Raw genomic sequence first — 15,025 nt, 5'->3', positions numbered from 1 at the left:
TGGAGCTCAGGGAAGGGCAATGCTGGCGGGGAGCAGGATTCAGGCAGGAAAAGGTTTGGGCTCCCCACCGACCGCTGCCGTTTGAACACAATGGGGACAGGTGGGGACAGTCCCCTGGAGCTGGGGCAGGGCCCTGGGCTCCCAGAGTGGCAGAGGTCAGAGTGCCACGTGTGGGTCCCCATGGGTGTGTGGGGTGGGGTCTGCACAGGGGACGCTATGGCAGGACGGGCACAGCTAAATTCTCCTGCAGGGGAGGGGGCCGGGGCACGAGGGAGTGGCTGTGGGGCGTCTGTCTGGGTCCCCGAGCTGGCAGGTCACCCCAGTGCAAACTGTCCATGCTCTATGCGGGTGATACTTGGCTGGAGGACACGGAGGAGACCTCGGTCTTGCTCTGGGATACAGTGGAGGAGGTGTCTTCATCCCCAAAGGGGTTCTTGCCGCAGCAGATCGTGGTGATCATGCAGTTACGGAACTGGGGAGGGGACAGAAATAAGAATGGTGGCACTGGGGGGCCAGCAGGGATGTGTTATAGGACCAGGAGTCCCTGGATGGATGAACTGAGATCCAATCCCTGCTGGGAAGGAGCAAGGTGCCCTTGGAGCCCCGAGCTGTGCCCAGCCCCGGGGCGTCTCACCTGTTTGTTCATGAGCACGTAGATGATGGGGTTGTAGAGGGAGGAGCTCTTGGAGAAGAAGGCAGGCACTGCCATCAGCGTGGCCGTGAAGTCGGCGCCCTTGTTGGTGAAGATCCAGAACGCCACCACGGCGTAGGGCGTCCAGGCCAGCATGAAGCCCAGCACCATGAGGATCACCATCCGCGTCACCTCCTTCTCCGCCTTCTGGGTGGTGGCCGATTCCTGCTGCTGGGCAGCTGCCTGTGGACACACAGCGTGGTGAGGGGCAGCCTTCCACCCCCAGCCCACGTCCCCTGTCCTGCCTGGGCCACCTGGCCTGTCCCCATCGGTCCCCTCCGGCCCTTACCTCGCGGACTTTGCAAACGAGGCGCCCGTAGGAGAAGAAGATGATGACGACGGGGATGATGAAGTGGATGACGAACATGTAGAGCACGTAGGACTCGTTGTGGAAGTCGGGGTTGTGGGTGTAGTAGTCGGGCCCACAGGAGCACTGCATCCCCTCGGGGATGTACCTGGCAGGGAGAAAGGTCGGGATGTGCTGCAGGACCCTCCTCAGGGGAAAACAGGGAACTCCCTGAGGACGGGGGATGCTGGGAGGGTGGCACACGTGGCTTGGGTGCACTCCAGCACACGGTGACAGCTCGCTGTGACACCGCCATGAGAACAGGACATTCATTTCCCTCCTCCGAGGCTGGGCTCTTCCCTGCCGGGAGCCACCTGCTCTCCCTGTCGGGTGGAGGGATCCAGGAGCTGGGGCTCCTGGGGCTCACCTGGACCAGCCGAAGAGCGGCGGGGCGGCGCAGGAGATGGCCATGACCCAGGTGAAGGCGATGCCCATCATGGCGTGGCTGGCCGAGAAGCGGAAGTTGCCCATGGGCTTGCAGATGACGATGTAGCGCTCGATGGCCAGGACAACCAGGGACCACAGGGCGACCTGGCCTGCGGGGAGGAGAGGGAGAGCCCACAGGGTGCTCAAACACCTTCCCTTGGTGCTTCCAGAGGAGAGCACAGGGAGCTGGGGATCAGTGTGGGATAAGCAGCAATCCCGCTAAAAAACTGGGAATCCTCCACCTGGGAACATGCATCTGGGAGCCGAGGGGATGCAGAGGGCGGAGGAGGAATCACCGTGGGGTTTTTAATAAATTAGGAACCAAGGGGGTGAATCCCACCTGGGCGTGGGGAAGCACAATTCCCGGCAATGCTGCCAGATGCCTCCAAACCTGTTGATTCCTTTTTAAATGTGCGTTTCACCAGCCTTCCTTCCGCCGGCGCTGGATCGGGGGAGGTTCAGGGAGGGGGGGTACTGTGTGGGTGGGCAAACGTGCACATGTATTTATGAGGGATAATTAAACTTCAGGGGATTTGGGAGCGTTTAGTCGGTGCTGTAAGCCTGCTAATGCCCCCAGCTGTGATAAGCTGCTGATAACGACACCCTGTGCTGGGATTCGCTGGGGACCTGCTGCTCAAACAGCCGCTGCTTCCCAGCCAACTTCCTTCCCTGGGAACAGCAGCCTCCTCCTCCTCCTCCTCTGAGAGGTACAAACATTGGAGGGACAGAATAATGCCGCCCAAAGCTCACTGAGCAGGGATGGGGCAGACTTTGGGATCTCCTGACCCCAAAACCAAGCCTTTCCTTGCTCCTCGGCTTGGATCAGGACATCCAGCTGTGCCTTTGGCAGAATGTCCGTGTTTTTAAAATGCGTGTTTTCAGAGCAGCATCACTGTGGGAAACGGCCCCGTTTAGGGGAAGGAAAGCAAAGTCCCTGTGGTGGCTCTGGGTCTCTCCAACAAGGACTGTTGGCTGTCAGATCCATCACGAGGTGTGGCGTGGGCAGGGTTGGCTGCTGAGCGAATTCTCCCTGTTTTTCCACAGGGCGAAGTGTTGGCAGCAGTCGAGTTCCTGAGAAATGCCTCAAGGAAAATCCCAAGGGCACCCAAATCTGGAGCTGAGCCATCCCTGTGGAGCCTGGAAGCCACCCTGGATTCTCCTCAACCTTCCTTTTGCCCCTGGATAAGCTCTGAGCCCTCTCACCTCTCCACGCCTGTAGCTCTTCCATGGGATTCCCTTCCTGAGGGATTTCTCTTCCCCTTCTAAACCCTCCATTTCCCCAAAAAGGGAAGCCTTTGGGCAAAGGAATAATCATGGAATCGTGAAGGTTGGGAAAAGACCTCTAAGGTGATCAAGTCCAAGCCTGAGCTTGGTCTCAGCTGCTTGGCGTTGATTCAGGAACACGCTGTTGTCACCCCCGGCAGGTCCCTGGTGACCACCTTGGCGTGACACCCCCAGTGACCAGCAGGGCCAAGTGACTCCAGGCTGGATCCTGCAAACGAGGATCCCATTCCAGGCTTCCTTTTCCTGCCATGGAGGCTCCTTGCTATTGAGGCCAAACACGCAGAAATCAGTTTTTCCTCCCCAATTTTAAGCACAGGGCGAGCCTCACACGAGGAGGAACAACACTGCACACCCAAACAATGCCACAAAGAGATGGAGCCAGGCTCTCAAAACCCTGCAGAAAGACTCCCCGAGCCCCCACTCCCAGCCCTTACCTCCCAGCGTGGCAAAGAACCCCTCCACGGCGCAGCCGATGGGGCCGAACACGAAGTAGCCGTTCCAGGCGGTGTAGAAGGTGACGGTGAAGCCAAAGCAGGCCATGCACAGGTCAGCCACCGCCAGGTTGACCAGGATGTAGTTGAGGGGCTGCCGGAGCTTCTTGTGCTTGAAGGTGACCAGGAGGGTGAGGAAGTTGATGGGGAAGCCGGTGGAGATGAGGAAGAAGATGTAGCAGCACACGAGGCGGTATTTCCAGGGCTCGGCCAGGTAGTACTGCGGGTACTCGAAGGGGCTCCGCACCACCCCCGTCTTGTTGGACATAGGCACGTAAAAATTGATCCCCTCCGTCCCGTTCATCCTGCCCTGGCTACGGGAGCTGCTCTGCCGGAGGGGTTTTCTGCAAGGAATCGCGCTCCCACCCCGATTAATTAAAAAAAGGGAAGCCCCACCCCCTCCCAAGGCGGAAAATGCGCAGCGAGAGGATTCCCCTCCAACCTAAAAAATGGAATGAATTAGTGGGAGCAGCAGAAGTTGAGAGGATGGAGGTGGTGCCCTGCCCTGTGCCGTGCCGGGGGCTGGCGGTGCTGCCCCCGGGGTGGTTTTATACCCTCCGGCCTCCTGGAGGGAGGGGGGAGGCTGATGAGGGGCTCGGCTAACTTTGTGTGACAAGGGCAACGGGATTGAGAGGGGTTGATGGTTTAAGCACCCTCTAAGCAGCCAGTTGGCCCCAAAACCTGCATTAAAGCGTATTAATTGCCATTAAGTGTTTAATGTTGTTTAAGGTGTTGGGGGCAGGAAGGGATGGGGTGGGGAGCGCTTGGGAAGAGGGGCAAAGGTGGGAGGAGCAGTGGGGAATTTGGGAGTGGCCGATGTGGAAATGGGGCTGTGTTGTGGTCCAGGGTGTGTCACAGGTTTGGGGTGTCCCTGGGTGGCTGAAGGACCCTGTGAGACCATCTGGGGAATGGAGAGTGGCCAGCTCTGCCCCACTGACCTTGTGGAGGTCACTGGGGGAAGACTGGACGGAGCATTGTGGGTCTGAGCTGTCGGCTGGGCTCTGTTTCGGGTGCCTGGTGCAGTGTGGGGTCTGCTGGGGTCTCCATCCCACCGCAAATCCAGGCTCTGCTGACACAGCCAAGGGCCTGGAGCTGGGCAAAGCTAGGAGGGGAAGCCACTTCCCATCCCAAAGGTCATGCAGTTGGTGATTGTTTTTTGTAAATGTAACGTTTTGGGGGAGGGCTCTTGGTTATGTGGCCCTGATCACACCCCCGATTGAGCCACGCAGCAAAGGACAGCAAAGATGTGCAGAGGGTGAGGAGAGACCAGCCCAGCCTGGGAGAGTTGGGATGGAAGCAGAGGGATGGAAGGGAGCTTTTCCCAGGCTCTCAGCACGGAGTGTGGGATCCCCACACCAGCACACACCGGCCTGATAAACCCTTCCCAGCAGGGCCAGTGCCAATGCTCCATCTCATCCAAGTTCTTCTTCCCCATTTCTTCCTTCTGGGTCATGGGTGCTCCTTCTCCAGGGGACCTGCCTAAGGCGCCTTAGGGAAGCTCTTCCATTAATCCCGGGGATGTGGGGCGTTAAGGGAGCTGATCGGATAACGAGGTAAGCTGCGCCTCCTCCTCGCTGCCCTCCCCAAGGCACAGCCCATGGAAAAAGTCACCATTGTCCCATGGGATGAATGAGGTCTCCTGCACGCCTGGAGCGTCACCGAGCTGGGAGCGGAAGGCTAAGGGGGTGTTGGGATGAATGGTGTCCTAATCCCTGATCCTCCTGCACAGATCCAGAGGGAGCAGAAGTAGGACGTGGTGCAGGGAAGTGGGTCAGGCCAGCCTCAGGTGCCCCAGGATGAAGCTCTCCATGGGATGGATGTGCCTCTTGGAATCGTCACGCCGTGGAACCACCAGGCACCAGATTCCTGCTCCAGGTCTTCCTGGAGTGTACAGAGCAGTTTCCCCAGGAAAAAAGAGATCCCCTGGAAAAAACGCCTTGGGAAACTCCATCCTTAGTGCCATAAGCAGAAGGCTGATTGACATGCTCTCTATGCTAATTGTTACCAGAAAGTTCTCAGTTCTTTGTGTTATCATAAGTTGATTTTTAGTGCAAGAATTGTAATATTCCTAATAGTTGTCCCCTGTTGGACCTCTCCCTCAGACTCCTCCCTAACTCCCCACCCACACCTGGGTCTATAACTACCCCTCTGTGCCTCTGGGCTCCACCTTTGGCCTCGTGCCTTTTGCCCCTTGTACTGCTTTGTCTGGCTCAGTCCAATACAGTGGACGTCTTATTGTTTGTCATTTTTGTATTATTAAGAGTACTTTTTGGTCAACTGGATCGAAGCTGTCTCTCTCTCTCCATTCAAGTTGCTGTTGGGCTGAGTCCCGAGGAAACTCAAAGGGGTGGGATAGTCTGGGCCAGACCCCAGGAAGCCTCAGTTGAGGGGATGAGTGGAAAGTGGAGGAGTCCCATGGCCTTGCCTCTAAGAGAATTCCTGGAGGAATTTCCTGCCTCTCCTGGCCGTGGTCAGATGTACAAAAATTGGGCACATTGTTGCAGAATGAGTTGAATATCGAAGGAGATCCCAGAAATTCCAATCCACGAAAGCAGCTGTGCGCCCATCTCAGTTCCAGTGTGCCCCTCGCAGCTCCCATGGGAGAAAGCAACTCTCTCCAGCTCCGGTATTTCACTGTGGTGGCCCACCTTCAAAAGGGAAAGCAAGTGTTCAGCTCCAATATTTTGCTTCAAAAACACTTGGGCCTTGCTGCCAGCACCAGCAGCAGCCCAAAGCTCTGGTGCCTCTCCAGGGTTTTGCATGTGGACACGGGTGTCCCATGGGAAAGTTAATTGTCACCTCCCATCCCTTCCTGACACTGCTTTGGGGTGTCCTGTCCTCTTCTAAAGTCAAGAGTGTTCAAAGGAAGCTGTGGGGGGAATGAGAGACACCGAGTCTGGGTGCTGGGGGCAACTTTTTGGGAGAAGGACCTTTCCTGGCTCAACAGATCCTCTCCACTCACCCTGGCAGCTGAGTGTGGAGGAGATTTGGCTTCATGGGTGGTCCCCAGACCACACCTTTCAAAGGGACAAGTGGGCTGAGAGGTTTCAACTGACCATCAACAAGGCCTGGAGCAGGTAAGCCTGAGCCACCTGTGCTCTGTAAGAGGGCTGTCCCCTCCCAGCTGTCCTCATGGACGTGTCCCCTTGGGTCACTGTCCTGAGGCTGGTGGATTTAGAGCTCTGGGCAGCCGGAGCAATGGCCAAGGCCTCGAGTAAACCCAGAGCAGGGAAATGACACCGGTGAGGGTGGCTGGTCCCTCCAGGACGTGTCCTGAATGCAACCTCAGCTCCTGCTGCAGCCCTGTCACAGAGATGGCTTTCATTTGGTGTCTCTTAGCGGAGAAAGTTTATGAGCTGCTCTCTCTCCTGGAGAGCTCCCGGCTGCTTTCTGTGCTGACTCTACGACAACAGCAAATTCCAGCCCTGCCTAATGCGGGAGGAAAGCTTTGCTGCTCTGTGTTTGTCCTCCAGAAAAGGCTTTTCTTGCCCCTTGCAGGTTTCCCTGCTTTGCTGAGCGCTCTGAGCTGGGATTGTCTCTGGCTCATTGTTTGTTCACACGCAGCGTGACGGGGCCCTGAGCTGCTCTGGGCTTTCATGTCCCGTGTAGAGCAAGGAATGATAATTATAATCAAATAACCGGCTTGCACGGAGCCGACACGCCTGGTTCACAGGGATCAGCGACAGGCAGGGCTCACACAGGGGAGAAGGGTTCCTGGAGCCCTTTGTGGTGCCTGACCCCAGCCCTGCTGGGCACAGGAGCCACTCGCCCAGGGGCACCCAGGGAACACCTGGCAGAGCAAGGTGGAGGAAAATGCAGAAACACAACAAATCAGTCATGAAGGGAACATCTGTGCTGAGCTCCTGGTGCTGGGCTGACCCACAGCCCCGTGAACCCCGGCCGTGAGCACGGTGCTGCCTGCACGGCTGAGCTCACTGCTGTGCTTCTGGAAGGTGTTGTAACCAGTGCTGCCCTGAATCTCCCTCCCGTGGGGGCTCATTCCTCCCCGGTGGGCAGGAAAAGAGGGAGGAATGTGCCTCTGGGTGCCCTGGGAAGACCCCGTTTCCCATATCACATAGCAGCCACCCAGGGCCATGGCGCTGAGCCGCTTAGGCCCGGCTTGTGAGCTCCCTCACCAGGAAAGGGGTTAAGGCAAGATAAAGCCAGAGCGTTATAGAGACCATATGGAGGGGAAGAAAACCCTTTATCCTGTAATTGGATTCGCTCTGCGCTGGAGGTGAGGCTGAGTGGAGCTGACAGGCCGTGATGGGCGAGGCGCTGCCAGCCGCCCGTCCAAAGCAGGATGTGTGTGCACAAACTTGTAGATCAATCCATTAGAGTGGATCAAATAGATTTAAACGTGTGGCAGGGAGAAGGAGGACACTGATGTATTTACAATTGGGTTCGCTGGGCCCGCCCTCCCCCAGCAGGGATTACCTGGCCATGGCTGGGGGCTCTGCGGCTCCGTGGTTGTGCCCTGGGCACTCACCCAGAGCAGGGGCTGGGGTGCACGGAGAGCTGCCCTTGCTTCTGTCCCAAAAATTAAGAGTGCACAGCAGGCTCTCTTCCATCTTTCATGCACAAAATTTGAGCAGGAGGGACGCCAGCTCCTGTTTTCCATGCAGTTCTCCATCTCCATCCTGCTCTGGTTCTCCATTTCCATCCTGCTCCAGGCTCTCTCCCCACAAGCCATAAAGCAGTTAGGATGTGGGGAGAGCTCCCCCATGCCAACCTCTTCCCCGGGTATTTGCACGCTCTGTCAGCTCCCAGCCTTTTCCTCCCGCTGCCGATCCAGGTAACGTCTCTCCAAGCGCTGCAGGATTTCCTTGGAGAGACAGGTGCTCTTTGGGCCCTGTCATTTCCCTGCCAAGGAGCTGAGCAATCCCGGCTCAGCTGCGAGCCTGCTCCGCTCCGTGTGGTGCTGTCAACACTTCTCCCTCGGTGACAACCCGGGGCTGTGGCAGAGTGGGCAGGTGTGCAAGACATCCCCCCAGCCCTGCAGCGAGGAGCGGGCGGCACAGCCGGCAGATCCCGGCAGATCCCGGCAGATCCCGGCAGATCCCGGCAGATCCCGGCAGCTCCAGCGCCGCTCCCGAGTCGGGCTCTGCCGAGGCGATGGTGAAAATGCTGCTCTGATCTCCCTGTCTTGCACACTGGAGCCAGTTTGGATTTTGGGCTGGTTTCTGGGCTCTCTGAGGTGTTGGGCAGGAGACAGCACGGGGAGATGGGGGTCAGGGATCTGTGTCAAGCTCTCCTCCTTTGCCTGACCAGGGGCAGGTGTTTGACTTCAGAGAGGCAAATTCCCGAATTCCCGAGGGATGCACGTGCACCCCACCCCCCCACCATCCTTCAGTGTCCATTTGAGCCTGCCTGAGCAGCCAGGAAAGGGGGTTCAGGCACACACAGAAATAATCCAGCTCTTTTATTTTTAATTTGTAAATCTCATTTGAAGTGGAATCCTGTTACTCCCGAGGGCCTTGTGGCTGCTCACGGGCTTCCACAGCGATGCTGTGAACGCGCTGCTTCGTTTTGTCATAACTGGGTCAATTTATTTTTTTTTTTTCCTCTTTCTAATACAAGCCCTGTGTTTTCTCAGTGGAAGTCTGGAGCCTGCTGTGACACGGGCAGCTGGGTTATAATCTTATAAGAATCAGCATGGAGGAAATTTGGGGGTTGCCTGCTTGTTTCCCCTTTCCAGCAGGGCTGTTCCCTGCTGCCTGGCGGGGCTGGCTCTGCGCTCCAGCATCCCCAGGAACAGCCAAACTGCTGTCCCAGCTCCCAAAGAACCACATCCTGGCAGTGTTTCTCCCTCAGCCAGGGGCAGAGCCCCATTCCAGCCTCCTGCCCAATTACAAGGCCCCAACTCCTCTCGGTGGTGGCCGCGTGTCCTGCACCGCGATTCATTCACATCCTCTTCTTGCCGTCCCTGCTTTAAAGCCTTTTAGGGATTTGCTCCAGACCAAATATGTCCATCCTCTCCCCATGCCCTTCATCCTGTAATTGGATTCATTTCCTCCATCCAGCCCAGGCCGGGCTGCTCCCCATCCCTTTATGTAACAGCGCTGGCTCTGGCTGTGACCCGCAGCCACTGACACCAGCGCAGGGTTTGCTGCCTTGAATCCCACATTTGCCATTTTTTTGGGCAGTCCCTGCTCCCTTTTCCCTCTCCCGTGGGAGGTGGGCTCTCTCCAGGCTCTGTGTGGCTCCTGAAGCAGTTCCATCCCAGCACAATCCCCCTGAGCCTGTGGAGCTCCTGCTCTAGAGACCCATAAATCCAACAGCCCCATGCAGAGGAGCACGGGCAGGAGTGTCTGGAAAAATCATGGATCTTCCCACCCCTTTCATTAATATTTATTCTCCTTAATTCCCAATCTTTACTGTTTAGCCCTCTGAAGCCTTTGTGGTCGAGAGGCTTTCGCTGAGGTTGCTATTCCACCCTAAGCAAAATATCCACGGATTAAACGGGCATTTTATCAAAAGTGAGCCCTGTGCTGGGATCAGGCCTGGCTGCACAGGCCCCAAGGCTCTGCAGATCTTTCTGCTGCTGTCACAGCTTTCCATTCCATTTTTCCACATCCCAGCTGGGATGGATGTGCTGTTGTTCCTTCTCCCCAGTCTCCCCTGGGATCCCTCACCCTGGAGCTCACTGACCTGCCACGTGTGAGTCTCTTTTTCCCCCTGAAGCCATCCAGCTCTGCCTCCTTGCTCCTCCCGGGATGAATTGGTGCCTTGAGAGCCAGAACCCTTCTCCTCTGTGGCAGATAAATGGCCACTGATTGCTGAGGGGTGCTTGGGATGAACAGGGTGATTCCAGTGAGAGCACCAATAAATCCTGGGAATCTGGCATCATCCAGTCTTGGGAAATCTGCTGGCAGCTGGCACAGTGATGATGCCTGGTCCCCTTCTGTCCCCTCTCTCCTTTCTTTCCCTTCTCTTATTCTCCCCCTGCTTGTTTTCCCTGCCCTTCTTTCCCTCTTTTCTTTTTTTACTCCTCTTCTTCCCCCACAATTGTTTTCCCTGCCCTTTTCTTTCTTTTCCTCTTCTTCCTTCTGCTTGTTTTCCACACTCTTCTTTCCCCCCACTTCTTTGTTTCTTTTCCTCCTTTTATTCTCCCCCTGCTTTTCTTTTTCTTCCTTTCTTTCTTTCTTTCTTTCTTTCTTTCTTTCTTTCTTTCTTTCTTTCTTTCTTCTTTCTTTCTTTCTTTCTTTCTTTCTTTCTTTCTTTCTTTCTTCTTTCTTTCTTTCTTTCTTTCTTTCTTTCTCTCTCTTCTCTCTTTCTTTCTTTCTTTCTCTCTCTCTTCTCTCTTTCTTTCTTTCTTTCTTTCTTCCTTTCTTCCTTTCTTTCTTCCTTTCTTTGTTTCTTCATTTATTCCTTTCTTTCTTCTTTCATTCATTCTTTCTTTCTTTCTTTCTTTCTTACTTTCTTTCTTTCTTTCTTTCTTTCTTTCCTTCTCTCTTTCCTTCTCTCTTTCCTTCTTTCCTTCTCTTTCTCTCTCTCTTTCTCTCTTTCTTCCTTCCCTCCCTTCCTCCCTTCCTTCCTTTCTTCTTTCCTTCTTTCCCTCCTTTTCTTCCCCCAAGTTGTTTTCCTTGCTCATCTTTCCCTCCTTTTCTTCCCCCCAGTTGTTTTCCCTGCTCCTCTTTCCCCCTCGATGGGCCCAGGAGTGGCCACTGCCCATGGTGAGCCCCGGCAGATCCCGGTGCTTTGATCCTGCTCCCACCTCAGATGGTCTGAGCAGCCCCCAAAAAACCCCTTGGGGCTTTTTGTGGTGCCTTGGTGGTGCTGTCCTGCAGGGCTCCACCTGCCCCACTGGTGTTGGATACGGGGACAGGGCAGGGGAAGGAGGGAATGAGGCAGTGAGGGGTCAGAGGGTGCCCGGAGTGTGGAAAAGCTGAATTCCTCCTCATCAAAGTGAATAAATGTCCCCTGTGAGCAGGGCAGGGATCTCTTTGGCTGAAATCTGAGTGATTTCCCTGCCTCTGAGCTCAGCCCAGGCCCTGGCTGGGCTCTCCCATCTCCTGCCCGGGGTCACAGCACCCCAAAAGGACACGGGGGACATCACCCAGCCCCATGGGACAATCCAGTCCCAGCCCCTCCCCGGGTGTGAGGCTGCATTTTGTACCGTTCCTAAAAATATTCCTGATCCCTCAAGTGAAAACTGGGTGGCTCAGATCTGAAAACCAAAATGGGAACAGCTGAGCTGCATCCCATCGTGTTTTCTCACCTCCTCTCCGTTCTCTCTTCACTTCTTCCAGATCGGGGAGAGGGTGGCAAAGGAGTGACCAAAAATGTAGAGAAATGAGGCAAGGAAACATTTTTCTCCTGTTTATTTCTTTCCTTATTTGAGAGAGGAGAAAGTTTTTATAAGCACAGACATTTATTTTACTAGAGAAAGGATTTAAAAGAAGTTTTGGTTCTTTTCTAATCTGCAGTGAAAGGAGGATTGTTATCGGGATAGGAGGTTTTGGTCAGTGCCTGTCCCCTCCAGCCCTTGCAGAGAAGCCAAATCCACCCAGGCTCTATCCAGAAAACCATTTCCCCTCTCTTTTATTCTTTCATGGAGAAACTGAGGCAGCAGGCAGAATTTCCCCAGTTTTGGGGTGCCCAGATCACCTCAGAGCTGGTTTCCAGAGAGGCTTTGGGGTGAATTTTGTGCTGTAAATCCCAATCCCAGAGCTGCTGCCATGGAGCTGCTCCTCAGGGAGCTCTGGGAGCTGCAGGTGCAGAGGGGCCACAGGAGGAGGTAAAAGTGAGAGATCACTGCTCCTGCCAGGCTCCTGAGCCTCTGCTGCTCCCCCAAACCTTTCCCTCCTTCCCCACACCTGCCCCGTGCCGGCAGCCTCCGGAGTGGAGAGGGAGAAACTCCATGAGACAAATTCCCTCTTAATCTGAGACCACCCTTTGCTGTCAGAACCAGGAGCTCAACTGGGCTGAACTGGGAATCCTCGAGCAGGAAGTGAATCTTTCCTATCGGTCCTTGCCCAGCCAGGAATTGCCAGGAATTTTCTGGAATTACACCGGAGCTGGGAGGAATCTGAGTGAGATGAGAACAGGAAGGGGCAAATGCAGACCCTTAAAATATTCACGCTGCAAATGAACATGTCCTTTAAGCCTGCGACACTGCAAATGTGTATCTGGCATTAATATTTGGAAAACTGCATTAAAATCTGCCACCGGCGCTTTATTCCTCAGGAGCCCGTGAAATCTGTGCCACATCCATGCCGGGCCAGCAGCTGGAGGATCTGCCTGGGCTGGGAGAAGGAGATTTCAGCTCCTGCTTCCTGAGCAGGGAGCCCCAAACGAGCTCCTTCCCACTCTGACCTCACTTGTGTGACTGCAGCTCTTCAATCCCGTGCTGGGTTTTGGACCCCTCTGACCCCAAGCGAAGATAATTCCATGGAGATGGGGTAATAGTGGATTCCTCTGGGCTCCAGGAAGGGAACTGGGGGTAGGGGATGGGATTTTCCCAAGCCTAATGGTGGGTCTGGCAGGGCTGTGGGAGCAACAGGTCCTGAACAAAGTCCTGTCCCTCATTCCCAGCTCCATCCAAGCAGTTGTTGGATATGGGGGAAAGGGGATGTGGCCTTTGGTGGTTCTTGGAGCTCTGATGCTCAGCTCTGAACTGGAAGCTTTGCTGGGAGCCCCCAGTGCCTGCCAGGGTGGGATTTGGGTCCTCCCCATCACCCCATGTGCTTTCCCCAGGCTCAAATTCCACATCAGGCGCTGATCTCCTGCCCTCCTGCATCCCTGAGCCTGGAGCAGCTTGGAGAGGGGAGCACAGAGAGAAACGCTCCGTGCTGCTGGCACAGACAGCTTGTTCTGCCCCTTGTTCCTTGACACTGCAACTGCCAGCAGGCCCAATGGACTGCACTTCCACTGCCAGTTTCCTGGGAAAACGACTCCCAGTTATGCCAAACGTTTAACTTTTGGAACAAGCAGAACTGCACCCAAGCCCATCCTTCACATCGTGTTTTTGTTGAGCCTCTAACCTCTGCTGCCATTTGGCACCGGAGCCCAAAGGGGAGTTTCGGGGGCTGCAGGTTGCAAACTGTGCCAGGGATGCAGCAGGACAGAATTTTAGAATTACAGGGCTGGCAGGGAGGCCTCCAGCTGGGATATTTTATTTTCATTTATCCTTGTTTTGCAGCCAGGATGTGCCAAAAGCTGCGTTTATGGACTGAGCCAAACCAGAGCCAGGAGGAGCCTTTTGCTCCCACCTGCCCTGGCGCTTCCAGACCTGGAGTCAGATCCTTTATTTTCAGCTCCACGATTCCTTCCTGTCGGAGCACTCCTGCATAATTAAGAGGTGAAGCTGGCAGGCTGCATGCAGCTAATACAGATATGATTAATTTTCATCCCTCTGTTTGATTTGGAAGGTAGTCCTTCCCGAGGCAGAAGGCTCCATCCCAGATGGATGGAAAGCTGCCAGCCGGACACGTCTTGGAGGGACAGTGGGACAAGACACGGGAAAGTTTAGTGCTTTGGAAAAGTGACCTTTCTTGGTGACTAATTTGTCACTTCCCAGCACCATCTGCTGACTCGTCAGCTGCATCCATCACGACCACGTGAAGAAAAGGACTGGAAAAGTCAATTAAAATGGGAATCGGATGAGGTTTGTGCAAATTGTTTAGGGAAGGGAGGGGGAAACCCCACGTTGTGTGGGTGACATCCTTTCCATCACCCCCAGCCACATTCCCAGGGAGGTTTCCAGGGAGCAAAGCTGTGCTGGAGTCTCTGGGAGCTTTCCACTGCCCAGGGGTTGGTGATAATCTGCAGTGAATGCCCAGGGATCCGGGAAGCACCTGAGTGCTGGACACGAGGTTTTTCAGGGGGGTTCTGTCCCAAATCGAGCGTTATTGACGGCTGTGACAGCAGCAGCTCCTTGGTGACACCTGCTGTGCCCGTGTCCTATTGACTGGGCCAGGTGACAAATGGCATTCCCAGGTGACAAATGGCATTCCTGGGCTGGGCAATCGCTGTTCCCGATATCCCTCCCCAGCCAGGCAGGAATGCTCCCCGCTCTCCCAGCCCATGGATCCTGTTGGATGCAGGAAGATTTCATGGCTTCCCAACTCGTTTTTCCCTCCTGCCCCTCGCCTGGCTGCTCCCAGACTCCCTCAGGAGCAGCGCCGGGATGTGCCTGGCCTGGTCCCAAACCCTCTGGCATCAGCTCCCGGCTGATGGTCCCGGGAGAGCACAGATGAGTTCTTGCACAATTCCCTCCGTCTCTCATCACCTCGTTTGTCTGGAGAGGGATGACAGTGCAGGGCTTGCGTTCCCCAGGGGGATCGGTGTGCCAGGCTCACTGAGGATGGGAGAAGAGGCCACTTGAAGACTCAAAGTGGCAATTTTGATATTGTTGTGATTAGCAATTACAGTTGAAATATAATTGGCACAGGTGTCACTTTAGTGCTGGGACATTCACATCACAAAACCTTGTCCTGCAGGCTCAGGATGTGAAAACATAATCCAGGAGAGAGGAACGTCTCTATTTTAGGGAAGGGAGGGGAATTCTCCATCTTAGAGATGGGGAAACTGAGGCAGCAGCAGATCTGCCTCAGTTCTGGGACCACCAGGAACAGCCGAAGGACCTGGGGAGGGAGCGAAGGGGATCTGCCTGGAAACCAGAAACTCGGAAAACTCCAGTGCAGATAACAACATTCCCTGCCTGGGAAAGCCGTTTCCACGCAGGCCAGGCAGCTGCACAGGGTCACAGGTGAGGGACTGCAGTGCTGCATGGGTTTATAAAGGGAGGGGAAGCGGCAGGAGCATCCAGGTGTGACAGGAGGG

General features: G+C 55.2%; 1 protein-coding gene across 1 annotated transcript; it reads right to left on the bottom strand.

Moving 5' to 3' along the window:
• Positions 1-340: 340 nt before the first annotated feature.
• LOC136371664 (green-sensitive opsin) lies at positions 341-3,542 on the bottom strand. The gene is made up of 5 exons (XM_066335905.1): positions 3,182-3,542; positions 1,405-1,573; positions 981-1,146; positions 635-874; positions 341-472 (listed from the first exon to the last, which is right to left on the bottom strand). Exons 1-5 carry the CDS (start codon positions 3,540-3,542, stop codon positions 341-343), a joined length of 1,068 nt encoding a protein of 355 aa, XP_066192002.1.
• Between the last annotated feature and the right edge of the window lie 11,483 nt (positions 3,543-15,025).

Source organism: Sylvia atricapilla, chromosome 25, assembly GCF_009819655.1.
Source record: "Sylvia atricapilla isolate bSylAtr1 chromosome 25, bSylAtr1.pri, whole genome shotgun sequence".
NCBI classification, from domain to species: Eukaryota; Metazoa; Chordata; class Aves; order Passeriformes; family Sylviidae; genus Sylvia; species Sylvia atricapilla.
Note: the sequence above shows the minus strand (reverse complement) of the source record. Positions and strands in the feature narration are given on the sequence as shown.

Excerpts from the sequence above, each read along its gene's own strand:
- LOC136371664 (XM_066335905.1), bottom strand. The coding sequence starts at position 3,542 with ATGAACGGGACGGAGGGGATCAATTTTTACGTGCCTATGTCCAACAAG. Across the intron at positions 1,574-3,181 it reads GTTCTTTGCCACGCTGGGAG|GCCAGGTCGCCCTGTGGTCC; the intron begins GTAAGGGCTGGG and ends TCCTCCCCGCAG. Across the intron at positions 875-980 it reads TCGTTTGCAAAGTCCGCGAG|GCAGCTGCCCAGCAGCAGGA; the intron begins GTAAGGGCCGGA and ends GTGTGTCCACAG.